The sequence below is a fragment of the Vanellus vanellus genome (genome assembly GCF_965231255.1).
Source record: "Vanellus vanellus genome assembly, chromosome: 1".
Classification (NCBI taxonomy): domain Eukaryota; kingdom Metazoa; phylum Chordata; class Aves; order Charadriiformes; family Charadriidae; genus Vanellus; species Vanellus vanellus.
The window spans coordinates 160,291,284-160,303,593 of NC_138905.1; the positions used below are offsets into that span (position 1 = coordinate 160,291,284).

Sequence of the window (12,310 nt, forward strand, 5' to 3'; positions counted from 1 at the left end):
GTATAGTCAAAATTACCCCAGCTTTCTAGTGCTTTGTTGTTGTTGTTGCTGTTGCTGCTGTTGTTTCGGCATGAAGACCTCATCTGGCTGCTCTCCTGTCTTCTTTCGCTCTTACAGAATATCAACAGCACAAAGTTATTGTGATATTTAATGCATGAATATTTGCACAGCAGCCACCTAGTAAGGTGATAAGCACAGTAAAGACATCTAAGTGCTGACTGATCTGCAATGTTGTTTCACGGGAAAGCATACCCAAGAGAAGGACACGAATTGAGGCAGGGGAGGGAGAACAGGGATGCACAGCAGGAGGCACATACATCGAGGACTCCAAGAAGCTCCTTTGTTCCCACGTACAAACAAGACATAAGCATGGCCAGAGCTCATCCCAGAGCTGTCACAACCCAGAAGGGTCCCAGGGAAGCTGCCCTGCCTCAGATTCTCATCCCTTCTGAGCCATTGGCAATAACGGAGAACAATGGGCCACACCAAAGCCAGGCACGAGAAATCTGTCTCCCAACCTCCATGCCACACCAGGCAAAAAAGGTGACCTGCACCCTCGCTCCCAGTATGGATGCTGAATATGTGGTCGTGCTGAAGGGGACACGATCATCTTTGGCTGGTACCACAGCTCCAAAGCAGCATGCTGGCCCCACCACCCTGCTCCCCACTCCCCACAGTCACCTCAGCAAACACCTCTTCTTCCTCTTCCACCCTGGTCACCCCACACTCCTCACCGCCCACCGTTTCCAGCCCAAGCTGAAGCAAAGCATGACTGCACCAGCTGCATCTGGCAGAAGGTGCTAGGAGGAACATAAATCTCCATGCCACCTAAACAAGTACATCCTAAAGCTCCTTGCTCCCCTCCCTCCCTTCCCCCCTCCTCTCTCCCCCGGCTGATGAGCTCAGTGTGGAGGTGGACATGGCCAGGAGCAATGCCAGCCACAAGCAGGGAAGTGCAGCCACCAGCTGCACTTGGTCACCCAGTGACCAGGCTGGAGGGATGTGGAGATGTCAGGGCAGTGGCAGTTCTCCATGTGCCAAAGCCAAAAATACAGGTGACATTTTATCAGACTGCATCACGGGAAACTTTGCAGCCAGGGATCTTCACCGTTTTCAGGATTATGTGGAAGCTGAGAAAGAATCAGAAAGATTACCTAAAAGTTGCCCTTAGGAGCCAAAATTGACACAAATGTGCATGCAGTCCTGTGGCCGAGTTATCACTGTACACCAGTCATAACTTCTATTATACTAGAAATACGACCAAATGAGGATCCCACCGCATTCAAATGAGCCCGTGTGTCATGGTGAATGCTGCATCACTTGGCAAGAGTTGCAGCTTCCAATCCTAGCTCAGGACCTCTGCTCGTGGTTTCTCGTATTTCGGTCGCTCCTTGCCGCCCCACAGACCTCTGTAATGCCAGTGACAGTGCACGCATGAGCAGCTCTCCCGCAAGCATGCAAGAAATTCAAAGAATGAAGTCTAAACTTTCTCTTCCTCCTGTGATTCTCATTTTGTGTGCTCAACTACACCACAAGACTCCTTTACGCTCTTAAATATTAACACAGCTATCCTCTTGATGTGGGATTCTTCATTATCATATGAATAAATGATTAATTGTCACCATACCAAGCAAGCGCAACTTTTATAACTATATGAATCAGCGCTGTGCCAAACCCTTCAAGAATAGCAAGCATGTTCCAGTATTTATTGCGCTTTATTGCTTCCTGGATCATTTAAAAGGAGTCACTGACAAACAACCAATTCACACAGGCTTGAAAGTTTGCCTCGGATGTACTGAGCAGTTCTGTATTTCAAAATGCAGACATACCTTCTTTCCCAGCAATTTAACACGAGGCCTTTGGCAGAAAACTCCACGGCTTGTCCAGCAAATGCTACTATTTGCAGTGGCACATCTTGTGTGTTACCAGAAGATAATTTTAATGAAACTTTGAGCATAGTTTTAAGTACTGTTCTAACAATCATGCTGGCTATGGTGATGTTCTCCATGGGTTGCAATGTGGACATTAAGAAATTCTGGGGCCACATAAAACGACCCTGGGGCATTTTTGTGGGTTTCCTTTGCCAGTTTGGAATTATGCCTCTCACAGCCTTCTTGCTGTCCCTGGCCTTTAATGTGCTTCCTATTCAAGCTGTCGTGGTGCTGATCATGGGATGCTGTCCAGGGGGCACAGCCTCCAATATCATCGCCTACTGGGTGGATGGAGACATGGACCTAAGGTAAGAGCAGCCATTCTTTAAGTAGTTCATGTGGCTTTTTACATTATAAACTTTATATTGAAAAGGACTGTCTGATTTTTTTCTTAACTTCCCGGCCCATGCAGGGTGGAGCTTTCTTCTTGTAAAGATGTTTAGTTATTGTAATAGTAGTAAATAGAAGCAGAATAGCAAATATCCTTGGTTCGCTGAGAATTCATGAGGAAGACAGCATAACAGCATCGTGTATATTAGAAAATGTCTTTATTGTAAATCTTCAGATTCTGCAGAAAATAGCATTTATGAAGAGGTTAAGATACTAAGGATTATGAAATCTTTGTCCAAGTTTGAACTACTTTTGTGATTTTGTTTCTCCCAAGATCTTGGGCAGTAAAAATAAACCAAAGGATTTTAAGATCTGAATCCTCTGTACAAAACAGTGGCTAGGCAACAGTTCTTGAAGTAATGTTTCTTGAAAAAGCCCACCCGTGGAAAAATATTTTCCCTCCTTTTGTGTTCTATACAATGAATAGATGGGCTTAGATTTTCTCTTTGGGAACGAATGCAAATGAAAATCACTTGTGGTAATTCTATCTGCTCCTGGCACCTTCTGCAAAGTCTTCAAACGGAGGGCAAGTTTTACAGGCCAGGCGCCACTGACTAAGGCATACTGGGGGCAATGAAAAAACTCCTTTGTGGTGGAGTGTGATGGTCTCAATGACAGGGTGCTCTGAACTCAGAAACAGATATGTAAGGCACCTGGCACGGCCTGGGACATCAAACATGCAGGAGAAGCGAACCCTCCTCTTGACGCAAATTCCACGGGGGGTTCATTAACTCTAAAAGCCTTTAAAAAAGAGCCATCTTTTTATTTTTATATCCTGATTACTTTGCTCTAAAATAAACAGGATCATTTCTCTGTTTCCCACAGAGTAACATAAATTGGCGCGTTCATCCAATTTGTCATATGCCAGTTTGAAGTAGAAATGGAAAAAATAATAGAAGTAAGAAAGATGTGGAGCTAGGGCGAATAGACTAAGAATGTTAATACTTGTAGCTTTAATAAGACATTTTTTCCATCCTTTGAAAATAGTGAACTTTTCTGTCACATACAGGTGTTAATGTAATACCAGCTTTCGAATTATGTATGAGGTCAGCTCTGCTAATCACCAACTTCCTCGCTGTTGGGGAAAGACCTATGATATTAGGAACTGTAAGACACTTAATTTCAATAAATACAGGTCTAGGAAACCACAGATGGAAAGATATCCAGCACAAGTCTGAAACTCTGTCCTAATCTTTCCTTGGAAGAGTACACTGAGCCAAACTACGCTTTCTCAGCTCTGCATGTTCCCAGTCACACCACTGAAATCAGTGCTAAAAATCCAAATTGATGATACTATAAATATGAGTAGGGTTTATATCCCATGATGCTGTCAGAGGGTGAAGTAAATTGGAAATACCTATAAAATGTTGTTCTTCAGGTAAAGACCATTACCTGAAGAAGTCAAAGACTTTTGGTTAGTACCTTTGTGACAGTGATGCAGGGACCAGAATATACGAGAGGTACAGCAGAGAGGGTAATGCAAGCATCTTCCGTTCTTGATAGAAGAATAACAGCATAAGTAGCATGGCTGGTTTCTGGAGCCAGCACAGTATTATAGAAAGCCTGCCCATCATATCAGACAAGGGTTTTTTTTTGTAACTGATAATATTTTGTGTTTATACATAACAACCCATCACCATTGTCTGCAGTCCTGCTTCAAAGTGTCCATGTCCAAATAGACCACATGTTAGAGCAGGAATTAATTTTCTGCTGCTCATATAGTCACAGGGAGGTGAAGTATGAGGTTTTATACCTTCCTTTGTAACTCAGACCCAGGTGATATCCTCGAAAGCTTTCCATAGGGACATCTGGTTTTGACATCTCTTGATATTTCACAAGAACAACTGCTTCTAAAACACCTCCTCTCCTCTATACCTTCTCCAGGAGCTTCTGAGAGCACAGGGGCTGGGGTTAGAGAACATGCAGACCTTGGAGCAAGATGTAGATGCAGGGACAGTACAACAATGTAGGAAATACAGAGGTAGGAAAAATAAGCTCTTGCTAGAGTCTCCTACAAAGCTCTGTTCGATGACTCTGAAGCAGAGAGTGACAGGAACCAAAATTAATGCAGATATTCCCGTGGGCTTTGCGTTAATTGTTCTAGATTTCTTTGGATCTGCCCAGTTTGTGGAATGGGGTCAGTAGTCCCTTTTTGAAGGGCAAGAGACACAAAAGAGAAATGAGAAGTGAGGCTTATAAGGAAGTTTCCAAAGTCCCTTAACTAGAACCCTCTCTCATTATTTTTATGTCAGAGGAGTGTGATTTGTAGACATAGTTTTATCTATTTTTACTCAGATCCTGAGAATTTCCTCCTTATTTTAGCTGTCTTGCCTTTTCCTCCTTCTTCATTCCTGTAGCAAAATGCATCTTTTAATATAAGGTGTATCAGGCCTGATGGTTTTCAGACTTTATATTTTTAAAACAGAAATGTTTCTGCACAAACCACAGAAGGAACAATACTTATGCTCAGCTTCACTGAGTAATTCTCTTTGGTCTAGAGCAAAACAAGCCAGAAAAGGGAACTTTATTACATCACACATCCTAGATGATGAAATATGTTTATTTTTTTAATTCTGTTGACTTTGGAGTGAAATTTTAACGCTCTAGAAATGCTGGTATAATGGAAAGCTCCATTTTATGTCCATCTGACCCTGTCCAGCCTGCCACCCTCTCAGAAGCCAGCCGGACAGCCAGCGTGGAGACAGACTTGCCAACAGACCTTCCTGATGGCTGCCTGTCTGACTGCCTCATTTGCACTGAAAGTTATTGTTCTGTGGCTGCAGAACACGTTGATATTTTATGTTCCTTTCTTTTCAGCAGAAACCATTCCTTCCATTTAGCTTTTTTTCTAACCTGATATACAGGATAAATTGACTGTGGCCAGCAGCATTTCCTGCCCAACATTTCATAAGCTGTGAAGTCGTAATAAGAAAATAAGCAAGACTATAACCTAGCATGAGATGAACTGTCACTGTAACCGATTTCTTTGCAGCATCAGCATGACAACTTGCTCCACACTGCTTGCAATGGGAATGATGCCACTTTGCCTCTTTGTTTACACCAAGATGTGGACTGATTCTAATGCAATTGTACTCCCCTACGACAGCATTGGTGAGTCCAGTGAACCAGCACTTTCCCTTCTCACTCTGTCCTTTATCCTTCCTCTAGTAACAACCACCTTTACTTCAGCATCCTGCAGAATCATGAAGAAATGAGCCCAGATTTTTAAAAATATTCATCCTTATACTTTCCAATAACTTCCATGGTACCTAAATCACTTCATTTCATCCACAGCTCTGCAGGAAAAAAAAAAAAAAAAAAAAAAAAAAAAAGACTTGAAGTCATTATAAGTATTGTACAGATATTTATCACAGGATTGTGCATGTTTTTCTTTCCAAATGTTTTGGAGACCTGCATGGTACTGGTATCAGAGTATAGAATAATGTGTACAGGAATAGCTGCTTCCGCTGTGTTTGTAACAGCTTTAAGGCACAATCCTGCAAAGTGCTAAATTCTGAGGCCATAATCTGGCTAAGTACTTAAGCACACGTGGATAATTAAGCAAGTGATTAAAACTGCTGAGTCTCTTTGAAAAGCTGCAATCTACACAGCCAGGAGTGGCTTCATTTGACTTCCTGTCAAAAATCTCATCCAGCTACAAAGAGAAAATAGTCAAAGTATTTGGAAATACATGCTCCAGCACTTTGCAGAGCTGTGGCCCTAGTGCTTATCAAGTGCAGTTCCATGTTGTGCTTATCTTAAAAGCCAGCAGAGTCACTCTCGTATTCTTCAGTTTCATTTCCCATTGTCCTCGGGGGAGGGAGGGGGAATCACGTACATTGCTTGTGCTTTCAAAAGAAATACTGGAGGGGGGAGGTGAAAACAAAAGAAGCTCTAAACCGGTTGTTGATACGGTACAGTAGCGAAACACCTGCAGACAAAATGAACATTTAATATATCTACTCACATCACAGGATAGTGATGATTAGCACACTCAAATTTCTGTCTGCCTTTCTGATGCAGGTGAATGAGCGTGTAGCTCAGCAGAATGGCAATTACTTCAACAGGCTGCCAAAGATAACAGACTCTATAGAAAAGCAAATGGGCAGGTGTGGGTACAGCGTGCAGGCGTGCTCTGGGGTGCACATACCAGAAGCATCCTCTGAAGGTTTGCTCCGTGCCCCCAGCCACTCTACACGGTGTCTGTCCTCCTCTCACGAACTTCTGCACTCTACATGGGCTTAACTTCTCTCTTCTTTTTTACAGGAATTTCACTGGTAGCTCTTATAATTCCTGTTTCGTTGGGAATATACGTTAACCACAAATGGCCTAGTAAAGCAAAAGTCATACTTAAGGTAGGATATATAAGGCTGAAGCCTTAGTAATTATGGACAAATTATGGAATCAGTGGCACCACTGAAGCGGTGCATTGCTATTCATGGTATTAGTATCTGACTTCATAAGACCCAGGAAGTTTTCAACAGAAAACAAATGAGGCGCTGAAGAAATGTATTGCTTTTCCCTTGCACAAACATGCATGAGTTGCATACATTATTAGAAACCATCATTATCCAAAGAGCCTACTTTCATCTTTGGCTACAACTATGTCAGTAATTGAGTTCAGTTTTTAATGTAAACTGAAATTGGAAGGAAAATCATCGGGTCAACTGGAAGCAGTTTTTTGATGCAAAATAATAAAAAAATCAAAACATTCTGGATCAAAAAAAAAAACCACCTTTCTGCTTTTAAACCAGTTTATTGATTTTGGAGGGCAGTTTTGAGGAAGAAAACAATTTCATTAAAAAAAATTTGAAAATGTTCCAACTGTTAAAAAAATCTAACAAAACTATTCACAATATTCAACCATCTTTGCAAGATAGTTTCAGATGCATGAAAAAGATGGGATTTGTGGCAAAAAGTAGTCTTACCATCATCATCCTAAAACCAACAACAATAACAACTTAGTTGCATTTAGTGTTAACAGCTAATTAATCATTCTGAACTTTAAGTTTAGGTTTAGGTTTAAAGTGATTGTCAGACATGCTGAGTACCCTTGGACTTTGTGAACCATTCTTAGTTAACACATATATTTTCTTAAAGAAAACTAATCTGGCAACTTGTTATTCTACCTATCCTTTGTTATCATTTCTCTGCTACCAGCTCAGGAAGCATAGAACACAAATAAGATCCTTTCAAGTCGATTCATTTTCTTAAACTCTTAGCTTATTGTGTTGTATTTTAAAACGCACTCACAGCTCACTTCTGAACTTGGATACTATTGAGTGCTGGTTTCAAAACTGTACTATTCCTGTTTAATCAGCCAAGGGAAAAGCACGTACTTGCACTCACATGAAAAGAAACTCTACTTGCTCTCTCAGCAAAACAACGCTTCATCCTCTTTCTTACCAAGTGGGTGAGCAACCCACAGTAGGGTCTGTTGACAGTTTGCTTTATGTAGGACAATGAAGCCTCAAGTGAAGATTGAGCCGTATTTGTCAGATTAAGGTCCATATAGTGAGAAATGGAGATACAAGCACAAAGACAGTGTGCCAGGTGAAGTAAAAGAGCTTGTCATGGCCAGACCATGTTTCTTCTTCCAAGGTGCATGTGGTTAATAGCTCAGTCAAACAAAAGTATTTGTTCACTCAGTGCTCTTAAAAAGGCTTCAGCCAAAGACTGATGAAGCCAACTCAATGGGAATATACGTTTTAGCTGAGAAATAGATTCTCCTAAGCTTAGGCCCAGAAGTCTGCCGGTGAGATCCCTGGCAACATATGCCATAAGGGCAGACATTTCACTTGGATATTGAGAAGAGTGAGTTATCACTTTTTTTGGCAGGAAACAGAGAAGATCTCAGTACATTCAGCCACAGGAAATAAGATCAACTCAGTGACTACGTCTACGTAGAAACGCTGTATGAGCTCACAGCCAGTTTTCAAACACAATTTTTCAGCCACGTTAAAGATTTACTCCTCCACTTGGCAAATAATTTCCTACCACTAACAATCTAGCATCTAGTTAATATATGCTATACTAAGCCCCAGAGTGTGACTGCCTAAGAAGTGGGGTGGAAAAGTGCATTATACTAGATATTGGGCTGTCAGTCCCAGCAACTCTGGGGAAATTTTTCTAATGTGTGCACCATTTCTTGCTCACATCACACCTGTGAAATTATTTCTAATCTCCAGTTCTAAGTACAATTATAGCCAAGGCTTCAAGAGACTAGTTTTATAGGCATCTGCTATTGATACCTGTTATAGCTGTGCCATGATCTATATCTGTAGTCACACATTGAAGTACATCGTACATCTCCTGTTTGGGAAAAATGGCAGCTATCTAATCTGTCTGCCTGCTGTGAATTACATTGCCATAAACTTTAGGGTTTATGTTTAATAAGATGTTTCAGTGACTCAGAGACACTCACAGGCATGTTTGACACTATGTTTAACGCCATTAAATCTCATTGGGGTCTTGTATTCACACATTCTTATTTCCCCTCACAGGTTGGTTCCATTGTGGGAGCAATCCTCATTGTGCTCATTGCTGTGGTTGGGGGAATACTCTACAAAGGCTCCTGGATTATCTCACCCAAATTATGGATCATTGGCACCATATTTCCAGCAGCTGGCTATTCTCTAGGATTCTTTCTGGCCCGTGTAGCTGGTCTGTCTTGGCACAGGTATGAAATTCTCTGTGACGAAAACCTGTAGCCTTTTTTCAGCTGTGAAAAAAGTTTGTTTAAAGATTAATCAACGCTAAGAATGCTCCCTAAACATTAGCTACAGCACAGAGTCACTCATTCCCCAACCCTGTTTCTGGGATACTATGTGTAGGTAAAACCTTTCTTGTGCATAGTTTTATTTACAGATTCTGACTATACTATTTCCTCAAATCTTTCATACATCTTCCCCTTGTGCACCCACGTCCTACACTTCAAATGAGTGAAACAGACCTGACTTATAAGAGGGCTGGGACTGCAATAAATTTTCTCATGAAGATGTAGCAGCCTACAATTTAGAACATCATTACAAGAGAGGGAGATAGTGGGTGCCATATACGTGGCTTGAACATGGATCACAGTCCTTTACAATTGCTGAATTTTCATAGGTTTAGGATGGATATTAGGAAAAATTTCTTCACAGAAAGGGTTACCAAACATTGGAACAGGTTGCCCAGGGAAGTGGTGTAATCACCATCCCTGGAGGTATTTAAAAGGCAGGTAGACATGGTGCTTAGGGACATGGTTTAGTGGTGGTTTTAGCAGTGTTAGGTTAATGGTTGGACTCGATGATCCTAAAGGTCCCTTCCAACCTAGGCAATTCTATGATTCTATGATTCTATTTTATGAAATTGTGTGTGTTCTGGTGGTAATAGCCATATGACTTGTGGAGTGTTTTGTAGACTATATGAGCTGAAGGATACCATTTTCTTAGTTATCCATCACTGCAGGTTTCTTGCTTATCCAAATTACTAAAATGCTTAAGGACTCATAATTGTCTTTCTATTATTCCCTTTAGATGTCGTACAGTGTCTCTGGAAACAGGCATGCAAAACACTCAGCTATGTTCAACTATAGTACAGCTCTCATTCACTCCTGAACAACTTGAACTGATGTTTACTTTCCCACTCATCTACAGCATTTTCCAGCTGTTGTTTGCACTACTAATTCTAGGAGGTAACGTCCAGATGTTTTCTATTATAGCATTATAATTATTATTATCATCAGTCTCTTTTTCATGGATATGGAGAAAACAAGAACAGATAAAAATAATCAAATGGAAAACAGTTAAGTAAATGATGACCCAAATGATTACTGAGCATCGCCACTGTGCTGTGCCCTGCACATAACTAGGAATATACAAGGCTCAGTTCAAGATTTGAAAGACCTCTTTTTCTCAACACAAGGGAGGGGATCTCCACCACCTACAACTGGGCACATGAGAATACATTGAGCACAGCATTGTTATTACCCTTGGCTGAGGAAGGGCAAATGCATCTTCTTCCACCGCTCCTGGATGCCTGGGTGTACAGCTGCCCATCAGGGCCTCCCCCACAATCATGCACAAACTCCCCCTCCTACCAGCTGTTGAGAGAACAGGCATTATCTTCACAGCTAATGTAAGAAAATATCTTCGATTAGAAGTACAGGTCCCTTTTTCCTCCCAAAAATACATCTCATGAGTTGCATTGCTGTTACTACAACTAACCTACTGAGGGTCGGGACCTTGTCCCTGTTGCTTACACCTAAAACCAGCTGTCACTATTGAGCCCCCACTCCCAAATCAGCTGTCTTGCTCAACGCCAGAGCAGTGCCCCACGCACACAGCCTGCGAGGCGCAGCCCAGAGTCCAACCTTTCTGTCATGCAATGGTGTGGGGACAGACAAACCGCTTTGTCCCAGCTCCGGCCAAACAGGACTCGCGTAGAAGTGAGGGTTGGTCAGTCCCACAGACACATCCAGGAGCACAAAGGCTTCCCAAGGGAGACAGGCAATGCTTCTAAAAGTCACTGCACACAGCAGAAACACAAAGCAGTCAAACACCAAATGCAGAATTCAAAAAGTTTTCCTTGAGTGCTGCTGACATAAAATAATTAAACATAGCTTTAAAGAAACTGCCTGGAGGTGTTGGGATGTTTTAGCAATATAAGGAAGGAAAATGTTGCATAGCTACATGCTACTACAGTGACTTTTTCAGGCAATTGTTATAATTTCTTTATTTAATACTAAATATACATCAATTCCCAGGCTACCGTGTTTACAGAAGACACCGGGTCAAAACAAAGACAGACGTCGAGAAAACAGAGGAAAAAGAGGATTCGAAATCAATGTCATCACATGCTAAAATAAATGGAGGATTTGTATCAAATGAGACCAAATAGACAATTACCTCTGTTCCCACCAGCTGAAAAGATAAAAGATATACGGTTTACTTAAAACTTTTTTTTCACATGCCATTGCTTTATGGAAATATTTAACGGAAGGAGAAGTTCTGCTGATATTCTACAGTAAGACTTTAAAATGATTAACTTATGAAAGATTTCTACTTTGATTTTGAACACAGTTTCTGCCACAATTGTAGAATCTGGTTTTGAAGCTAATTCCCTAAAAAATGTTTAATGTTTTAGCGTGAATTATTTGAAGAAAGGCAGAATAAAGGTGGGCTATTGCTAAAAAAGCAAGCAGATATTTGTATTGGCAACTGCAGTGCATGATCCTGCAAATCTGTCTGCTAGTCTCAACCTCCACACCAAACAAAGAGAAATCTTATAAAAGCGCCTGAGCAGCAACAGGAGTTGATGTGGAAGATCTGATAAGGCTGGAGGACTTTCACTGAACATGAATCAACCATGAAATTGGAACAAGCTAATAATGAGATAAAGTTTCATTTAGGTCAGTCTGGGCAGAAGTCATTGCACTGTACTAATTGTTTGAATTTTAATAAGTGCAAGCTACCTTATGACTCTAATTTTTTGCCCAAAGTAATAGAAAGTAACAGCTTTGCATCTTCAGTCTGGGTCTTTTAGGTGCTGGAAACATAAACAGAGAGACAAAGCTGAGATCGTAAGCCTAGAGCAATTTTAGCATGAGAGCTGCATTCAAAGGAGCAGGTAGAGATTTTGGAAGTGAAAGAAATTATCAGCTTCTGCACTGAAAGGAAGACATTTGAAAATGGAACAAAATTGTCCCTGATTCATCCAGGACTACTTTCACCACTGTTAACATGAGACAATAGTGGTTGCAGAGAGTTATATATTTTTGTTATTTTATGAACTCAATAAATTTGAACTTACCATGTGTCTGTGAGATGTAGACACTGATGTAGTTGATAACTTTAAGATTTTAATTATATGAAACACAGACAGAAATAACTGGATGCACACATATGTTATTTGTTTCTGAAAATTCAAGAGTACATATGGAAAGCAGTCCTAAGTGTGTGGAGAAAAGGGGTATAATTCTAAGAGAAACAGCACAGTAAATTTTTTGC

At 41.0% G+C, this 12,310-nt stretch overlaps 1 protein-coding gene across 1 annotated transcript; it reads left to right on the top strand.

The window, feature by feature from the left end:
* Window positions 1–1,817: 1,817 nt before the first annotated feature.
* On the top strand, window positions 1,818–11,201 carry SLC10A2 (solute carrier family 10 member 2; the record flags this gene model as incomplete). Its single annotated transcript, XM_082483061.1, has 6 exons — window positions 1,818–2,239; window positions 5,314–5,432; window positions 6,588–6,676; window positions 8,825–9,000; window positions 9,839–9,996; window positions 11,068–11,201. 6 exons carry the CDS (start codon window positions 1,818–1,820, stop codon window positions 11,199–11,201), a joined length of 1,098 nt encoding a protein of 365 aa, XP_082339187.1.
* Between the last annotated feature and the right edge of the window lie 1,109 nt (window positions 11,202–12,310).